Raw genomic sequence first — 20,703 nt, forward strand, 5'->3', positions numbered from 1 at the left:
GCTGACAAACATAACAGTATTAGTTTGGGGCACAAAACTTCAGCATCTTAAGCAATAAAGTATATGCCCTAGGTAAAGTTGGTAAAAGGATGAAAGCAAAGAATTGTTCTGAGGCATTCAAAGCAGACAGCTTAAGAGGTAAAGGTCAACTTTCTGGTGGCCTCCTGAGTTCCTGGCTACACCGCTTGCCTAGTCTGGCTTCTTGTCTTGCTGATCCAGTTTCCCAGCCTTGAAATGCCTTCTACTACATCTTCTCCACCAATTGAGTTCAATTTAGTTCCAGAACTTTCCCCTTAAATCTAACTCAGTTCTCACCTTCTCCACTAAGTCTTCCCTGACTGGAACTCCTCCTGCCCCAACACAACCTAGTATCGTTCTGCACCGTGTATCTGTGCCATTTTTAACCACATGTTGGAGGAGTTCTCTCATGGGAGTCAGGGAATTGACCTCATCACTGTCGGGACTTGACCTCAACTTCCTCATCTCGTAAAAGAAGGGTTAAAATAAAAAATCTTGGTCCCTTAGCTCTGAAACTATACTTTTGTGTGACTATTTCTTATTCTAAATATATAAGCAAACACTGGCTTCCATTTTTCCCTATGTTTCTTTTGTCTTCCCATCTTTACAATTAGATTGTAGTTCTTTGTGGAAAAGGGTCATGATTTTTTATGAGTTGATTTATTTTGACTAATAGCAGTTGTGTAATAAATGTTTGCTAAACAAATGAAATGCTGTGATTCCGATACCTGGTATCTAGTAATGCATGACTTTCAGCCATATCTGTTCCTAAGACAGAACTTTCCCCTATTTATTGGTAAAATAATAATTCCATTTCATTCTGATTCTTTGCTCCCCATGAGAAAAAAGTATGCAAGAATGTTTTAGAATGACGCTATACCCTCAAGGTCTTCATGTCCTTCTCCTAAAAATCCTCCAGTGCAGTTGGATATGTCACAACTCTGCTTAGCATTCTTCCCACATACATTCAGTTTCAGTTTTGCCGATCCAATGGTATTGCATTCAACCCACTTAGGTCTTACTAAGAGAACTAACAAATCCTCTAGATCATTGCTTCTGAGAGTAGAATGCCTACCATCTTTATTTTTTGGATCTCCAAGAGACAACAGATGTACTTGTTTCTTCCTTGTCTGATTATCTCACTTCATTATTTAGTGCTCATTTCTCTTGCTCCCTCTGTGATCTAGAGAGAGATATACCAAATGATCTTGCAACCTTGTTTGCAACTTTGCTCCCCCACTGGATGCTAAAATTATGAAACAATATGTAGCACCTTTCATTGCATCTCCAGAATCCAGCGGAGACCTATTATCATAAGGCTGGAATATGGGTTTCCTGGCCTCTCTCAAATCTTATCCAAGGAGCTTTAATTACCTGGTACATTGTTCCAAGGCACCTATCCTGAGGGAGCAGGTAGACTCAGCGCCTGCTCATTTTCCCATTCACATGCTATGAATTTTCTATTAATTGTTATGCCTCCTCTTTCAGCCCCCTTGAGTTTACTCATTTAAAGTATTGGCACTGGTCAGCAGGCAGTTGAGTGTTGTCCAATAAGAAAAAAAAACGGGGGGGAACCTATTAAGAAATTGCTCTCCCCATGTTTGGGGATATACTTGGGTACAGAAGGTGTGTCTGTTTGGTGATGAGGGCCAGATGTAAGGTGACCTGCCCCACATTGCTCGGCAAGCTGAGCTGTAGGTTCCAGATGTTCTTGGTCCCCTGTCCTACCCATGCCCTCTGAGGGTTGGGGGTGGGTTCGAAGCCACCATGTCTATCTTCAGTAGGAACTCTCAGAGAACACAGTTTTTATGGGGGTAGTTTTCATACACCATCCCTCCAGCCAGGAGGATGAGGTCATAGACCTGTATTACTGTCCATATAAACTACCAAGTGGTTCCCTTTTCTCCAGGTGCTTAGGGAAATGTTAGCATATTTATTTTCCTTTGGTAGTCACATATGCATGTACAGATGAATATACATGGAATCCAGGGAAGATTGCTATGTAGAAACATGAACATAGATTTTTTAAGCATGTGCACTGATTTTTTATTTTGAGTAGGAAAAATGCTAGATTATACAAAAGGCCCCTGGACCTATAAAAGTCAAATGATTGGTTTCTTCCCATGGCAAGGTAGAGGCGGTATTTATAGACGTGCAGGCAGCAGAATGGAGATAATCTAGGTTCTTTTGGCTTTTCTAGCTGAAAACTCCAGTTCCAGTAGATGGGAAGTCCCTGAAATCAATTCTAAAACGGGATGACTGGAGAATTATCAAATATCTTGCAGGACTAAAAGTCGAGGGATGCAAAAGTGGCTTGAAGTATAGACCACAAAGGTTAAGGCCTTTTTGTAAATCTAACAGTTGAGGATTGTTTTAGGAACTCTGCTTAAATGTTTTGAAAGGATGTTCAAGGTGAGGCTGAACATTTTACCATTTGTCAGTGCATTTCATTACTTTAAGTACGTTGTGTTTTAGATGTTGCTGGCATGTCACTACTGGGAAAACTGGAAACGTTTATTTCATGGAGTGGGCAGAATGGCATCTAGTATTTATCCTAAGCCTCCAATGTGAGCTAAAGGCTGATAGCTTAAAAGGGCAGATGTTGAAATTTCTGCCTCCTGTCAAGGGCAGCTACTTAGAATGGAAATGCAGTGGTGATTGAAAGGGTATTCATCAGATTCAGTTCCACTAGAAATTTCCTCCTGTCAGAATCATCTTTAAAACATACAGCATACAGCAAAATGTACTAAGTCAATTGTTTACTTTAAAAAAGGCATTGAATCTGAAACAGAAAGTGGTTACACTGGTGCAGTTTTAATCAATTAACTGCAGAGGAGTTTAAATGCAACCCAATTTTTCCCGTTTTGAATGGAGTTTTTGTTCCTTGTTTGAATAATTCCCTTCCAGTTCATCTGAATTATATTGCAGCTACTTCCTGTTCTGAGGTTTTTCTGCTTTTTCTGAAGATATTAGAAATCAAGGGGCTGAATTTTCTCTGTGAAGGTTTCATTATGATTCGTTTTTATCCTTGTAAACTCCTAAACATGTTTTCCCTACCACCAAAGAGTGGACATTTCATATATTAAGACTTCTTAAGTGATAATATGTGATTTTATATGCTACTAAAATAAAGTGCACAGACCAACCAACTTGACTCCCTTGTAAACATTTTTCTGTAATGAAAATTCAGACAAAATTGTCTGACTAGCCTATTTTTTCAGTGTTTTGAATACTTCAAATTAAATTGATTGTGTTTTCAATATGTACTTAAACTAAAATAGATTTCTGATGTCTTAATTAATTCAACTAGTAGGGAATTTTTTTTTCTATCTTCTGATACATATGAATAAGAAAGAGCTAGGTAAGATTAGTGATCAGGTTTTATAAATGAGCTTTTTCTCCTGCTCTCACCCATATTTATAGGGGAGCCAGGTGTCCAAGATTGTACTTTGGATTGTTTGTTGATTTTTGTGAACAGGTGTCTCATTAAGGATTTTGAAAAGCGGCCTTCCGTCACGCATCTCCTCGACCACCCATTTATTAAGGGAGTCCATGGAAAGGTTTTGTTTCTGCAAAAACAGCTGGCCAAGATCCTCCAAGACCAGAAGCATCTAAATCCTGTTGTTAAAACCAGGTATGGTACTCTTCCTGCTTTCTCTCTTTGGTTATTTATAAAACTGGCATGTCCTGTGTTTTGATTTGCCCAGCATTATTACTGGTGATGATCACATCCTGCATTTTTGAGTGTCATTTACATGACATCAAGTCCTCCACGTGCAGTGGATGAGAGCAGTAGAGCTTCAGAAACAAGCTTCCCACTTGTGCTCTTGTGGCTAATTTCTCTCAACTGTGGCTGAAATCTCACTCTGCCCTCATGTTCTAGTTAAAAACCAGTTCATATGTTTTTACATTTAATATAAATGTGGATTTTAAAAATACATACCAATGAAGGAAACTGTATGAAAGCAGCCGTGGCTGAGACTGTGTGAGAAATCTTTACTTGGCCTTTGCAGGCTTGAGAGCAGAAATGTAGGCTCTAAAGTGGTTCTGGAGAGATTACAGGTTGAACACTGGGGGGTTTTTCTCTAAAATGCTCTGGACCTATTTTCTTTAGTTAAAATTCCTTAGAGGCAATTTAGTATTTTTAAATGATTTTTCCCCCAGATGCTGCCTATGTTATCTACAGCAACTGTGATTTTCTCCCTACCCCCCTTTTTAGGGTAGATTTGAAAAAATAAATGTTTATTTCCAAGGGCAGTTGCTTAAAACGCTATTCTGTGGTGGTGTCTAAGAAATAGATCTTTGGTTTCTGTCCAGAGGGTGGCAGAATTTCTCTTTAAAAAAAAACTAAATGCAAATAAAGCTGCTTCCCCAGCTCAGCAATTATTTGGTTTTATAAAACCGGGCCAGGGTGCAGATAAGCTCTAATCCATTATTATTAAAAGAACATTCAAAGGACTGGAGATGAAGAAAATAAAATATCACAAGTCACAAATTCTGGAAATATTCATGTATTCTGCAGAAGACTGTTTACAAGTAAAAAAGCATCAGAAATCTTGGAACTAGAGGCATAGTTTCAAGGTGACTATATTTTGCTGATCCCCCCACCACCACCAGGTTCCCTTTTTGATAGCTCAAAATAAAGTTTTTCCTACTCTTTCCTCTTTTCTACTGCAGTTTCTGTTTCTATGGCTTGCCTATATGCTAGAGAAATGCAGAGAAAGTCTTGCAACTTGGTGCTTTTTGAAACAGTAGATTTTGTGTTTAAACCTGAGGGAACTGAAATTTTCTTTTTCTCCTCTGCTTTTGTTCCTATCCACTAGCCACCCCCTCTCTACCATCCACCTACGTGCATGCACACACACACACAGAGCACCACCACCAAAAATGAAGATGAAATAAAATAAAACAAAAACCAAGGAGAAAAACAAATCTGGCATTTAAATGCTCTCCATTGAATCAGGTATCTTGTCTCTTCCGATTTGCTGTAGAACAATTTCTGAGACTTAGTTTGCAAAGTTATTCAGCTTTTCACTTTTGCCTGACTTTTCCTGTCCAGATGCATGTTCTCTTTTTAAAGACTTTTCTCCTTCTACTGTAGAAAGTCACGACTCCAGGCTCTCTCACCACACCCTCTGTAATTTCTCTTTATATTGTAAAACTCCTTTGATGTCAAAGGCCTCATATAGTGGCAGAGGCTTCTCTAAGGGTCTTTGTAATCTGCAGTTTCACTTAGGAGTTTGTGTTTCTTTGAAACATCGTTGAAAAAAATACAACTTCACAAATAGGTATCAAAACTTTAAGCAGCCACTTCTTTAGGAGATAGGAATATCAATTCTAAAGGAAACACAATGCATGTAATTGACACAACTTACCATGTATCCTCCACCATAACTTCTTCTTAGCAAGTGGCAAGGAGTTGGATAAATAGGTGTTTTTTTAAGCCCATCTGGAAAAATTCTCAAATATCATTCGATGCTGGTAATTCAATATATTTAAAGTTGTGAGTTTCCAAGTTAAGGTGGAATAAACAAAGAATCACTTAGGTGAGTGCATAGATGAGTGAGGTGAATACCCAATTTACATTTTTATGCACAATTATGGCCATACAGCATGTGGTACAATGCAGTAGTTTAAAAAACCCTGGCTTTGACAGGTCTGAATCCCAGCTCAGCCACTTATGGACAAGTTACTCAATTTTTCTGTCCCAAGGTTTCTTCATTTATAAAATGGAGGTTATTTTGGGGGTTGACTCATACATTAAAAATCTTTAGGATTGAATATAGAGTTAAACCTCAGTCAGTGTTAGCAGTGGTTGTAGAAGTTGTATATGTTGTGGTCTATTTAATGCAGAGTCCTCCATTTCTTTTGGCCTTAATCTGTGCAGATTCTACCTTTTGGACTTAATCTGTACAAATTCTACCTTTTGGCCTTAATCTGTGCAAATTCATCTCTATTTACTTACCAAACAACATCATGAAAATAAACAGCACTGAAGTACTAAATGTTAAAAGTATAAATTTTTATCTCTTACTTAAAATCTAATTTATTCATTTATTCATTCCAGAAACATTTATATGTGTGTATGTATCAAGTCCTTTGCTGAACAGAGGAACTACAAGGGGAAATCAGATACAGTTCCTGATAAAGAGCTAATAGTCCAGACAAGAATCAGATGAGAACAGCTAAGTGTGAAAAGTACTTGGATAGAGGGTTGCCTGGGGTACTTCCCTAGAGTACCTGGGAAGGAAAGACCCTGGAAACTGAAGGGAAGATGATCCCCTTAAACTGTCCCCAAGAACAAATAGAAGATAGTTGGGAAAGGGGGAAGAGAAGAATGAACAAAGGGCAAAGGCACAGAGGCTGGAGAGAGTTTAGGGGATTTGGTGAACAATTAGTTGGCATTGCTGGAGCTTGGCATGGGATGGGGGAAGGGAGACACAGGCGGGCAGGGGCCAGGGCATGGGCTAAGGAGCTTGGATTTGTTCCTTAGGCACTTGGGAGCCACAGAAGGATTTCAAGCAGGGATTTGCTTTAGGAAGATCTGACTGCAGTGTAGAGAATGGAAAGGAGCTGGACAAGGCTGGGGCTTGGGAGATGAGTGAGAACAAATTGTGGCAATTGCAAACAACAGAAGATATTCAAACAATGGTATTGTCAGGACTTAATGGTGAATTGGATGAGAGAGATTAGGGAAAGAGAGAAGTGTCACAGGGTCTACCTGACTTGGGCTGCCTCCCAACCCTGATTTAGACTGCAATTAAACAGAAATTACAAGACATTCAGAGACCAGTTAAAAGACTTTGCTTCCTCTTCATAGCTTGTTAAACAGCATGCATGTCCTATGCAATACTGTGTATTTCCAGATATTACACAAAGCCTCCAGCTTTCTGCCAAAAGAAGGGTTCTTCAGTGGTCCAAAGAGTCCTTGGCCCCCTAGCTATGGAGACTTGTTTAGTTTTGAGAGCTAATGCAGGGAAATGCGAACTACAGTCTACAGGGGAAAAGGTTTTACTTTTCCTGCAAAGGCAGGGAATGTTCAGTCCACTTTAGAACTTTCCCCAGGGGAGAGAGAAGTTGGTGTTTTCAGGGGGCTGCAGAGAAGAAGGCAGATTCTTAAAGGATGAGGAAAACCTCGGAGAGGTGAAGGGGAGGATATCAGATAGAGGAAGACATTGAAGCTAGTGAGACAGTAACAGAGGAAGCAAGAGGGAGGGGGATCAAGCACCTAAGGGGAAGATTGACCTTAGAAGGAACCTCTAGGTTAGGAAAGACACAGCAAGGTTAGATGAAGATACATGGAAAATTTGAGGGATGGAAGGGGTGAGAGGCAGAGGAGGTACCACGAGGAAACTCTTGTTGAATGGCCTTTAGCTTCCAAAAAACCTAAGCAAAGTGTTCTCAGAGTTGGGAGTGAGCTGTGGACTCCAGGGAAGTGTTAAATCTTTGAAAATAGCCATTCTGAGGAATATGATAAAGGGTTCATTAAAGATGGACGTAATGATTGCTCAGTAGAACAGAAAACCCGGGTGGAACTTCGCTAAATAGCATTCCATTGTAGTGACGTTAATAGGCATTTAAGATAATGCATGGAGAACATTCAGGAGAGCATTCACGCTAAAACTTCTAAGGAAATGTACCATCAACACCATCACTTTTCCCATCTATCATCTCTAGCAATTCTTAGCCACAGGAATAGAAGTAGAGAAAGCAAATACTGTAGGCTTCTTCAGGCTGGAGACTGGCTTGGGTGGACGTGATGGGTACACAAGGGGGCAAGAGAATCAGAGTGAGTAGGACAGTACCCATCTTTTTTGGAGTATGGAGGACAGTGAAGCCAGAAGTGGCTTATTGACTTTGAGTCCAGGTCTGAGTCAGGGGACTGGCTGTCACGGTGAAGATAGAGCAGATTCAGTGAGAGGATGGTAAGAAAAGAGATTGTAGAATGGAGACCTTGGGAACTTTTGAGAGATGATTGGGAAGTAGTCATAGCTGAACATGTGGTCAACTTCAGTGGAGTAGAATTAAAAGTTTTTAAAGAATTGACAAGAATAACCCTGGGATCAGAATTAACAAAGTGATTGGTAGGGTATGGGAAAACCAAAGACTGGTGTCAGGGGAAGGGGTAGAGAGAAAGGAAAATGGCGGCAAGTGCTGGAGAAGATGATACGAGAGGGTGACATATACTTTTTTAAAAGGGAGAAATTGGTTAGGGAGGACAGTGGATGGAAAAAAGCAGAGGGGAGCAGGGAGGGTGTGCTCTTCCCTACCCCCTCACCGTGAGCCGATGGAAAGTGGAGCTGGAGCAGGAATGTTGTAGGGAAATGGTCCACTTCAGCTATGATGAGGAGATAAATGAATATTCAGGAATAAGGCTAGGAACCCTGGGGAGCTTGCTCACTGACAGGGCAGAGCTGTGCCTTGTACAGAGAAAGGCTTGAATGGTGCGGCCCCATCTCATGTCTCCTGGGTCTAAACATTTGAGCTCTCTGAATGGTGCAGTTATTTTGGAAAGCCAGACTATGATCTGTTCCCATTTCACATTAGGTGTATGAAGTACCTATAGAGAGGTAGCATTGTACTATTTGAGATTTTATACCGTTTCCTGATGCTGATTAGAGTGTATGAGTGAAACCATTGTTTTCTCCAGTAATTTATAATTTTGCTATAGCATATAATTTTACTATAGCAAAAATGCCATAGCATTTATAATTTTGCATAGCATAGCATCGATTCAGGTACAGTAGAGTGGTTATGCATCCAAGGTTTACTCTCTCAAAGGAGATTAAATAGCCCTAATATTCTGTGAACAATAGTGTGGGGCTATATTTTTACTTAACCTGTCAGGGATGCTTTTAAACAATTTGGCCATTTCCTTTACGTCATCTCCCATTTCTTTGACTTCCAAAAGGACTTTTCCCCCTTTTTTTGTAAAGCAGTCAGTTTTGCAAATCCCTGAATTAATATCATCTGGCATGTCGTGTCACCATCAAAATGCAGAGAAGTAGACATGAAAGTGTGCTTAAAAAAAAAAAACTTTGCAAGAGTTAGTGGGAGAAGAGCAAAACCACTGTCTGGAATGGGAGTTGAGGCAGGGAAGGCGCTGTGTTGACTGTGCTGTGACCTTCCAGCCTCCCATCAGGGACTCAACTTTGAGCCCCAGAAAAATTGCAAGATCCAGCATGTCGTTTGTTCACTTGCAGGTGGCTTGGGACTAGCTGAAACCACAAATGTCAAACCCTCAAATGTCAAGGGTCTACTACCAAGAATTACTTGGTGTAAGAATTAAGTTGCTGATTGTTTCCTGCTTTATTTAATGGATTTTGATTCTACCCTCGCAGTTTGCCTGAGGCTGATTGAAACAATGACCTCAGCTTTTCTGATTTCTTTTCAACCAACTGCAGTGACCTTTAAAAACAGATTTGTCACTGCTTAACTGCTGAGCTTTCCCCAGTAAGTCTTGCTCACTCCTTCTTTTACCTGGAAACATGGGCATGCATGCGTGCACACACACACATAACCCTCCTCTCCATACATACACATCATATTATGTACTTTGGTTCTTGAGCTCCTGTGTAAATAAATGAATGACTTCTGGATGATAACTTAATCAGTGCTGAAGATGCTTGACATATAGGAGGTTAAGGATTTTCTTGTTTTCCTAACAGATAAATAAATCCACACTCTGATATAATTAGTATATGCTATCTTTTTCTCTATCTATAACTGAGTGAATGAATGAATATCTAATTTTCTGCTGGTGTCACTGATTCTTGCTTCCTAGAGAAGGTGGCTATATCAAATACAGTTTAATATAATTGATAAGATGCTGTTTATGGGAATTCTGGCCAAAACCTTGCTTAGGTGAAAAAACAGGTGGATACTATAAAGATTTCCACCCAAATAATTCTTGCATTTTTTAATCTATGTATTATAATGTTTTTTTTTGATAGATATAAACTTAAATTCCAGGTCAAGATAGAGCTTGCATAGTTAAAGTTATCTAGGTGACTTCATTCATATTTGACTCTCAGTAGAATGGTATTACACCTACCTAGGTGGTCTGCCATTATTTTTCTCACACTAGTTCCATGATTATACAATTATAGGCAAAAGTTTCTCTTTCTTCCACTTTGTTATCAAAGGGTATACTGAAATGGAAATAATGATTTGGAAGAAATCTTTAACATGACTAACTTTGTTGGAGTGATAGTACTCTATCCCCAATTTTGAGTAACATTTTCGTTACTGTACAGAAACCATTGGGTGTGGAGTTAAGGGAATGGTTCCTGTAATCTATCCAGCTTGTCAGCTTGTCCCTGAGCTTTTTACATGGCCAGAGAAGCCTTTGTCTTAGACTCTTGAGGATCACCACCTTTGAGCCTGGAACCTCTCTCTTACTCCTTTTCTTCTCTACCCCCTTTTTCTCCACCCCCAACAGATTTTACTTACTTATTTGGAATCTGGTGGGAGTGTTAGTCATTTTCCACTCCTTCCAGTTCCACTCTGATCCTGAGTGTGAAGGAGCAGAGGTAGAGGCGGCCTTTCAATGGTCCTCCTGCCACAGGATGACTGTCTAAAAGACCATCAGGCATTTCTCAGTGCAGAGTTTAACTTCTCACTAGTGCATCCTCTGTCATTATTAAGCTAAAAGATTTGTTTCCTTCCCATCCTTGAGTTTCAGTTTAGAGGGCTTCCTTCTATTGCTTTGTTCTTCAACACAGTGGCAGGTGAAGGGGAGAATGCATCCTGCCACACCTATGTGAAGCACCTGCAGCCCATTTAGACCTGACTACATGAAAGTTACTGCTTCCACAGGCATACTTGATGGACAGGAACAGGCTAAGGGACTAAGGAGTCACTTTTGGGCAAAATATGTAATATTTGTCAATATTATTCATAGGGCCAGCAGCTCAAACAAAGGAGTCTGCAGGCCCAGTGATGAGATATTAAAGAGAATTCACAGAAATGGTTTTAACCACAATGCAGGTATAGAGATTAAACTATAGTGAAGGCAACAGCACTTTAGGAATTTATTCCCCTAGTGTCTGAACCAGCTTGATACCCTCTGCAGCTTCTTTGCTACTCATGCCCTGGGCCTAGGACATTCCCCTAATCTTCCCACCCTCTGTCTCATCAGTGCCCACTGTTACTTTAGGGGAACTCCCAGCCTCTGCTTCTGGCTCTGTCTTACGCACTCTTCAGATCCAGTTCTTACTCTCCACCCATTTCCCTGGACTTGAATGTTTCAGACTTGCCCTCATTCCCACCTTATTTGAATAAGGGGCTCAGACACAAGTTCCCCCCTTTAGTGATCCCTTAATCCTTATGTCAACCCTACTCACCACCACCTCCCCACACCACACCAAATCCAAACTCCAGGAACCAGCCCAGGCTAGAGCTTTGAGTCTCATTCTCTCTAAGCTTTAGCCCCCAAATTCCACTCATCTGGGAAGCCAGGCTTGGCAGACAGCATACTTAAGACTTCAAGAAAACAAATAGGAAATCTAGCAAAAAGCAGTGTAGACTCTGTTAGAATTAGAAAATGTCTTCTAAATCATTAAAACTGTTAATACCTTACCATATACTCTTGATTTAATAGAATGCCTTTTGCTTATCCATCCATTTATCTATCTCTCCATTCCCCTAAGCTTTGGAATACTTAATCCAAGTACCTTTTAGTTGGAAATTTGTCATTTTCATATTAAACAGTGAATTCTTCAGCCAAAATGATATATTATGTAGATGCTATTCTCAAGTAAGGCACTAGGTGGAGCTTGTGAATTTAAAGAAAATTCAAGTTGATAATTACTAGTGACAACAAATCATTTAACTGAAAAAAACTAAAAAATTTAAGCCAGATTTATTTTGATTAATTTTACAAAAATAAATATAAAACAATGTAACACTTTTTAGAAGTATACATAATCTAAGATAATGTAAATAAAAATGTAAAAATTAGAATAAATAATTTTTTCTCTTCATTCTCTCCGAAACCCATAGCCAAAGCAGGAAAATGAAACAGGCAGTAGTTTCAAAAGAAGACTAGTTGGGGAAGACAGAAATAGGGCTAACATACATTTTTCCTCTGGTTGAGAAAATGAAGTGGTCTTTATCATAGCAAAAAGACCTTGCGTTTACATCAACTTCTAGACTGCCAGTTTCAATTTTGGGAGCAAATAATTCTAGAGAATTTGATTGCTTGTACACATGGGAAGAGGTCATACATTGCTAATAATACCAGGCAAAATATTCTAAAAGTTGTTTGTTGTTTATTGGAGATTTTTATGAGAATCAAGCTCAGATTTGCATACAGCATCGGCATGATTTCTGGAGGTTAAATCTGAGATAGACAGATTAGCATGCAAACAATCTGCTTCAGGGTTCAGAAGATAACAGTTTTGATCCTGGTGGTATTGCATTGTACATGTTCACAGCTGAAGTTATAACTTTCTAATGGAGTTTATTTATTTGTGATGTTGCAAATGAGGTGAGTTTTGTCAGTGCTTCCGTTTTTAGTTGGCTGAAAAAATGTCATCTAGCATGAAACCTGACATCCCGATACACAGTTCAGGCTGCCTTTATGTCCAGGACAGGAGTTACTGGAAGAAAACAAAAAATCCCTGGGAAACTTGCCACTGGTTCAGTAGTATTTTGAATTCTGATTTCCCCAATCTGCCTGTTACCATGTACTTCTCAGAGTACCCTGCATTCTGTCCAAGGTATTTAGCTGCATTCAGTGTAGAGACAGAGTAGAGTGTTTACTCCATCTTGACTGAAACCAAAGCTGTGGATAATTTTTTAGATTCCTGACTTTCTTTGCTGAAACATGCTTGAAATAAAGTCTAACATAGCCTAGTTCATATAAGTGCAAGATATAAATTTAGGAAGGAGATAAACTAGCTGAATTTAATATGACGAGAATTTAATTAATTTATTAAAAATCTGTTGGCAATATTTTGTTTTGTGATGAACTTCAAGGGGAAAAAATGCTTAGGTTGTATATGAAGAGGATTTGGCCAGAAATACATACTCAACTGCTGTTTTATTTAGCAAAGTGGCTAGATAGAAGCAGTTCTGAGTTTTTATTAAAATCTGTATTTCAAACCAGTCTGATTTTTCTTTGACATCACCAATATGTTAGAACACAGATGAATAAACTGTTCTGTTTAATAATAATTTTTAAATGCTTAGGTTATAAATTTGATGTTATTGAGTAAAATTAAGCTTCATCTACTTTGGACCTTTGTATGAATTAGCAGCAGAACTGGTTTTAGCACTAGAGGTGACTAATACCATGCTTCAAATACTCCTTCTTCGAATCTATCAATAATAGGGGTTAGGAAGTAACATATAATTTAATGTACAGGAGGAGAAAAAAAGTCAGTGTTTTCTTTGCCCATTTCCTTTGTAGGAATATGCAGAGCTCTTGAGTCTGCTTCTTCCTTTTTAATCTACTTTTGTGAAATGTGTGTAGCAAGGGATAGTGTGTATATCAGGATGCCATGACTCCCACATGATACCTACAGCAAAACGTAAAGCCAGCCTCTAGGACCTGACAAGATAGTCCAGTATCCTCTAAAGCTGTAATGATGGTGGCATAAAAGGTGATATGGAAGAACCATGCAGTGATGCTTCTCGACTGAAGAATTTACAGTACCTGGGAGGACATTTCACATGTGATTTTTATTTAGTTAATGTGATTCTGAGTAGTGTGTGAATTGTGCAAATTATTGATTCCAAATTTTGAAAAGGACATAAGAATATTATTTGGTACATTTTTTCCAATCCCTTTGCATTTTTATATTCATGACTGTATTTGGGGATGTATAAACCACCTATAAGATAGACTAGTCAGAAGTAATTCTATTTATAGATGAATAAAACTGAGATGCTGGCTGTTAAGGGATTTTTGAGTTGCTCACACCACATTATTCACTGCCTTGAAACTAGGACCCAGAGCTCTTAACTTCAGGGCCAGTACTTTCCCCTTTCACCACACTGCATAGTGATTAGTTTATGAAGAGAACTGTGGGAAGGCCTACTTTGACTGAATTAATGTCATACCTTATAGAACTACATTTTAGTATGCCAAAGGGATTGGTATTGATTGCCAACCAAGTTTTTCCAGCACCCCTCCAAGTGAAAATCTCACATATATACACAACAGGATCCGCATAAAGATATTGAGTGCTGCTTTGTTTCTAATAGCAAAAAACTGCAATTGGCCAAAATGTTGGTCAGCATAAGACTGGATAAGTAAATTGGTACATATTTATATGATGTAATATTACCCAGTGTTTAAAGTGACACTCACTTGCTCACTCATTCTCCATCTCTCTCTCCTTGTCCCCCACATGTATGTGTGTGTGTGTATGTGTGTGTGTGTGTGTGTGTGTGTGTGTGTGTGTGTATCCCTCTCACCTTTTATGCCCACCATCATCACAGCTTTGGGGAGATACATACATATATATGGGATGGGGAATCATGATGTTGAATGGAAAAAGAGTAAGTTTGTATAATGAAACCAACAATATGATACCATTTTTATAATTAAACATACAAAATCTGTATATTGTTCATGGGTGCCTATACGTGTATGACTAACATTTTAAAGTAGACTGGTAGGATAACCCCAAATAGTTGTCACTCAGGAAAGGGGACGGAACATGGATCACAAAGGGATTTCAAATGAGCAAATAAAATAAAATGTGAGCATTTGTCAATTTGTTGGTATTTGCTATATTACTCTCTGAAGTTTTCTGTAGTTTAAAAAATTTCTCAGGGGTGGTGCTGGGGAAGGTGTTGGGGGATAGTGTGAGGGGACCTGAAGGGAGGTACCCTAGTGAAAACTACACGCCTGACACTGAACAGAAAAAAATACGAGGAAGTGCTGTGGTTGGCATTTAAGTAAAGCAGATAGAAGTATTAGATGGGCCCACCTGGTCATTCTCCTCACTGCAGTGGAAGCCTGAGCTCTGGAGCAGCCCTTACCCCCGGGAGCCCGACAGTGATGGGGGAGAGCTGGAAACCCGGACTAGACTTGTTCTTCCCATCCCCTTCTCTGAAGTCTCTGAACATGTCATGTGTAAGACTGTGAATGAATCGTTCTTGTTGCCTACTTTCTGCTGCATTGTTTACTGCCTTAGTGCTAATGTTCTCTGGATAAACTCTAGGCACGAGAGGATGCATACCAGACGACCCTATCGTGTGGAAGATGCTGAAAAATACTGCCTTGAGGATGATTTGGTCAATCTAGAGGTTCTGGATGAGGTAATAAATATTTAGTAGATAATTTTCACATTTGTTTCACATGAACGGTTTGACTTTGCTGTTGTAGACCATATTCCCCTAAGGTCACTTGAAACTTTAATTGGTTGTATAGCCTTGGGGTGAAGCTTGAGGACCATTTCGTTGCTGTGACTATGATCTTGTGTTGTATTCATGTATAGTCCCCAGAATGTCTTAAATAGTGAAGAGAAAAGGATTTGGATTTTTCCAACAAGGACCTTTATATTGTAGGCCTAAATGATGTATTATGTCAGCTCAAATTGTTTTCTGTTTATAGAAAAGTGCAACTTAACCCTTAAATTAAGATAGTTGTTTGTTCTTCATAAAGAGGAGCTTCATTTAGGGAAATAGTGGAGTTAATATAGCTTGAATTCTAAATTTGAAAACTATGATAATCCCCATTTAAAATATGCATGTTTAATAGAGCTGTTAATTGCACTGGACCTGCTTCTGCTGATTCTAACTCTGGGGACCCTTAACTACAATGCATGAATTGCTAAAGTATAATATAAAAGTGTTCAATTCTGTATTTCCACCACATAAATTTTAAGTGCAATGCTTGGAGAAATGAAGTTACAATTTGTCTTTATTGATAGGAATGACCTATTAAATCAAATTCTAAATAGAACATTTTGATTGAATGAGACAGTTTTTTTTGTCATACAAATAAAATCTTTGTTGGATATCTCAGTGTCTTTTAGCAAGTCCTAAGTGGGCCTAATTCTTTTAGCATATTCACAATTTTTTCTTCTTTCAAGGCAAATATCTGCATTTAGTATCTTTAGGGTCCTAATGATTAGGATCCTAATCAATAGGGTTTGATTTAAATTGACTGTTTTAATCTTTTAGAGAAAAATATTTTTGTACAAATAAACTTGTTGTTATTTTTAGAATCTCTCCCTTGACTGGAAATAATGTTTACTCTCAACACTGTTTATCCTCTTCTTAGGATACAATTATTCATCAGTTGCAGAAGCGTTATGTGGACTTACTGATTTATACATATGTTGGAGACATTTTAATTGCCTTAAACCCCTTCCAGAATCTAAGCATATACTCTCCACAGGTAAGGGATGTTTTAAGAGCATGTTGTCCTTCAAAGGAAATTTGAAAACTCAAGGGAAAATGAAAAGGGGGGAAAAGTGAAAATAAAATTATGTCATCCTAAGGGTGTACATACCCCAGACTGCAGGTAATAATGCAACACAGATGGAATTCTTACATTTTGGGAGGAACTTTTTAAAGTATGATGTAGCAATAATAGCTCACATTCACTCAGTGCTTACTGTATACCAGGCACTGGTTTTGATTGTTTGAGAACAGCACCTTGTTTATTTCTCACAACCCTGTGTGACAGGTACTATTATGAAGCCTATTTGGCAGGTGAGGAGACTCAGTGCAGTGAAGTTAACTCCCTTGCACAAGTTTCTGAAGCCAGTAAGTGAAGAGCTGGGATTTGAACTGAGGCCTGTAGACTCCCGAGCCTCTGCTCTATAGCCTCCTTGATGCCTCCTAATTCCTCTAATAAAAGACAAAGCCTTGGTTTTGTGGGCAACAGGCACAACACCGGGAGAACGTTTTAAATTAATTTTTTTCAGTTTTCCAGACTTTATCATGGAGTCAAACGTGCCTCAAATCCCCCCCACATATTTGCATCGGCAGATGCTGCTTACCAGTGCATGGTCACTTTCAACAAAGACCAGGTAAGAACTGTCCATCCTTTCTTACCAAGTCCCAGAAGAGGATGTGTTCTGTCCTCCTCTGCAGCACCTAAGTCTTCATAAAAACTTTCCATTCTGATTGCTGGTACTGACTCTAGGAAACAGTAGTTCAGTGGAGCAGGAACAGTGATAAAGCCAGAGTAGCCAGAGAATGTGAAAACCCTTTTCAAGAAATGTGAAACATTCATATCAAGAACAATCATTTTTCCTGGTAAAACATAATAAGGATTCTAGTTTGAATATGAGAACAGAGCTAACACAAACCTGATGACATGGCAGTGACTGTAATAAAAACAGGATATAAAATGATATAAATGAAATTCTTTCCTATTAAGGTCTCAGAAATTTCATGGTCCAGTCCTTTTTGCACACAGGTTGACAGTGGTCATACACCACACCATTTAACTACTGAGAAGTTATGATGGATTGGTGAAGACTGAACATATCTTAAACTCAGTGCTAGTTAAACACAAAACTTAGCATTCATTTTAACTTTCTGGACCTCCGATTCACAGCGGTGGGATATCCAACCTTTGGTCCTTCATTTACTTTCATTATGTATATTTTCCCTGTGTCTTTATTCTGTTTGAAATAGAAACAATCTAATTTGGTGAGATAATTTTATGAGAGAATCTGTGTATGTATATTTCCTGAGACCTGTCAAGTCCCAGCTTTGGATTTGTTGAGGAATAGATGAAATTACAATAGTGCAAGTTACAAAATGGAGTATATGGATTCACTATGGGTTTGGAACTTGGCTTCTCCAAATTCTTACCTTTCCAAGAGACTTGTGAAACGTCCATAGAATTCATAGAGGGGAAGTAAATGAAGGGAGATGTACGTGTTTCTCAAGTTAAGAAGTTACCCCACTGTGTTATCTTTTTTCTGACACTGCTTCTGACACCAAATATTGTATCTTTTCCAACACCAGCCAATTCCCCAACTCTCTGACACTAGGTGAATGTCTAGTGATTCAATTCCATTCAATTCTGACACTACCTATCCAGAGTTAGCACAGACTGCACAGGTTCAAAATTCAGTCCCACAAGACCACCCCCACTTCAGATGCCAGCTATAAATTGGATACCCTGTTTACCCACACTTCTGCCTGGCTGGCTATAAATTCGGGGATTCCCACAATCCCCTCAGGTTTGATAATTCACTAGAATGACTCATAGAACTCAGGAAAACACCTTACTTATGTTTACTGATTCCTTTTTTTATAAAGAATACTACTCAGAAACAGCCAAATGGAAGAGGTACATAGGACAAGATGTAGCGGGGGAAATGGTGCAAAGCTTCCATGCCTTAAACTCTCTGAATCTTGTTGTTCAAGACTTTTTATGACTTAAGTCAATCTAGCCTCTCACTTCTCCCCAGAAGTTGGGAAGGTGGGGCTGGAAGTTCCCACTCTCTAATCATGTATTTGGTCTTTTTGGTGACTGGCCCCCATCTGGAAGCTATCTTGGGCTCCACCTTGAACCACTTGGTTAGCAGGTTAGTTTGGTTGAAAGGGACTTGTTTGTGAATAACAAAGGATGTTCCATCACTCTTATCACTCAGGAAATTCCAAGGGTTTTAGGAGCTCAGTGCCAGGAACCAAAGACCAAATATATGTTTTTTATTATACCACTTCCACTAATCTCCTTTATATGTAAAGAGCTCCTAGAAATAAATGATAAAAAGACAGCTAATATTTTTTAAAAGGTCGAATATATGGACTGATCACCAAAAAAAGGAAATACAAATTTTCTTTAAAAAACTTTAATATATGACAAGATGCCCAGTCTCACTCATAATAAAAACAATACAAATTAAAACTGAGATACAATGTTTTTGCCTATCAGATTGGCAAAAATCCAACATACCCAGCTGGTGAGGCTGTAAGAGAACAGGCACTTTCTTATATTGATACAGTCCTTAGGAAAGCAGTTTGGTACTATCTGTCAGATTTATGAATGTGTTTACCTTTTGGTCCAACAACCCCATTTCTAGCAATTTATTCTACAAATGGACCTACATATAAATATAATGGCTTACTTATAGGGTTATTCATTGCAGTATTCTTTGTAATGATGTAAAGAAATACTCAAGTGTCCATCAGTGTAGGGCTGGTTAAATAGACTCTGGTACATCTGTACAAGGGAACAAGGGACTGAGAGATTGAAGATGCTCTCAATGTACTAAAATGGAAAGATTCCTAAGAGATGATGTTCAGTGAAAAGTTAAGGCATACAGTGGTGAATGTTATATAAAAACCATTGTTGAGCACACAGGGCGTTTACTGTGCTGTGAATTCTTCACCGACACCCCATTTTCTGTGTCAGTGCATTGTCATCAGCGGAGAAAGTGGTTCTGGGAAGACGGAAAGTGCCCACCTGATTGTTCAGCATTTGACTTTCTTGGGAAAGGTATTGCCCACCTGCTTTCTGTACTGTGGCTAGAAGTCTCTGCAGAGTAACTGCATGTTTTCTAAAGGATAGAAGTACTGGTCTTTATTAGGGGTTACATAAAAACATTCCATCTTTATTATGTTTGCCTCCTGATTGATAGCTAGGCCTCTTTAAAATGTCAGCATGTCCTCCTCCTTTCACGTGGTGAGAACAGTGCCAGCACAAATTTAGTAGATTATTGGCAATTAATTTTTCATGTTCTCAATGTAATACAAACATTTAGCCATTAAGTAGTAAAAGTGGTTAAACATTAGGAACAGGATCAGGGAGAGCCACTAAGGTGATTAAAGGATTGGAAAAGAGAAATCTTTGAGTGAAAGTTGAGGGAAATGGAAATTTTCAGCTTGGTGGAATGGACATGAAAGGAATGGCTTTAAAAATAGCCCAGCAGTTACTTACATGCAGAATTAGGGTATTATGTGACTAGGAATAACTTTAAGGAGTATTTTTTTTACAAATGAGGTTTATTGAATATTATAATGCTAACTGAGAAATGTTACGGGATCTCTTTATTTAAAATTCTTTCTAAATTCTTTGGGTATCTTATCTGTCAAGGGTTTTAAGAGAAGTGTGGCTGGTCATACAAACTGACCTCATCTAGCCTCATCTGATGCTTATGCACCTGGGGAGTTGCTCGTCTGAGACAACAGTGCTGGTGGTTGATGCTAATTTCCCCAAATGGAGTTTTTCCCAAAAGGATAAACATGAATTTTGTGGGCTGGGAGGGGTGCATGGCAGCTTTACTAGAGAAATGTTTCTGGAGGTTCCTCCTGACTGTTCTCTGTCTGGTACAGGCAAATAATGAGACCTTGAGAGAGAAAATTCTGCAAGTCAACTCTCTGGTGGAAGCCTTTGGAAATGCATGCACTGCCATCAATGACAATTCCAGCCGTTTTGGAAAATATCTGGAAATGATGTTTACACCAACTGGAGCTGTGATGGGGGCGAGAATCTCTGAATATCTCCTTGAAAAATCCAGAGTTATAAAACAGGCAGCGTAAGTGCACTATTTTATATCACTCTGGTTTTCCACTGCAGTGTAGACCAGGAGGCTTCAGGAATTTTAATGGCTCCATTCATCCTTGTTCTTAGCATCCCTGTCCCCCATCCCCTCCCCTAGCCTCCCCAAGAGCAAGGGATTGTTTAAGCAAAGGATAAGTGATGATTTCTAACCTAAAAGATGTTTACAAGTGGAGTACAGAGGGCTGGGCTGGGTGGGA

At 39.0% G+C, this 20,703-nt stretch overlaps 1 protein-coding gene across 1 annotated transcript in view; it reads left to right on the top strand.

Moving 5' to 3' along the window:
• MYO3B (myosin IIIB) overlaps window positions 1–20,703 on the top strand; it is a 346,577-nt gene that overhangs the window by 132,319 nt on the left and 193,555 nt on the right. Inside the window, exons 9-14 of the mRNA XM_064484895.1 lie at window positions 3,497–3,652; window positions 15,195–15,291; window positions 16,259–16,375; window positions 16,908–17,012; window positions 19,358–19,441; window positions 20,278–20,480. Of these exons, the coding sequence (XP_064340965.1) occupies window positions 3,497–3,652; window positions 15,195–15,291; window positions 16,259–16,375; window positions 16,908–17,012; window positions 19,358–19,441; window positions 20,278–20,480 (762 nt within the window). The remainder of the gene's footprint in view (window positions 1–3,496; window positions 3,653–15,194; window positions 15,292–16,258; window positions 16,376–16,907; window positions 17,013–19,357; window positions 19,442–20,277; window positions 20,481–20,703) is intronic.

This window comes from Camelus dromedarius, chromosome 4 (genome assembly GCF_036321535.1).
Source record: "Camelus dromedarius isolate mCamDro1 chromosome 4, mCamDro1.pat, whole genome shotgun sequence".
Lineage (NCBI taxonomy): Eukaryota > Metazoa > Chordata > Mammalia > Artiodactyla > Camelidae > Camelus > Camelus dromedarius.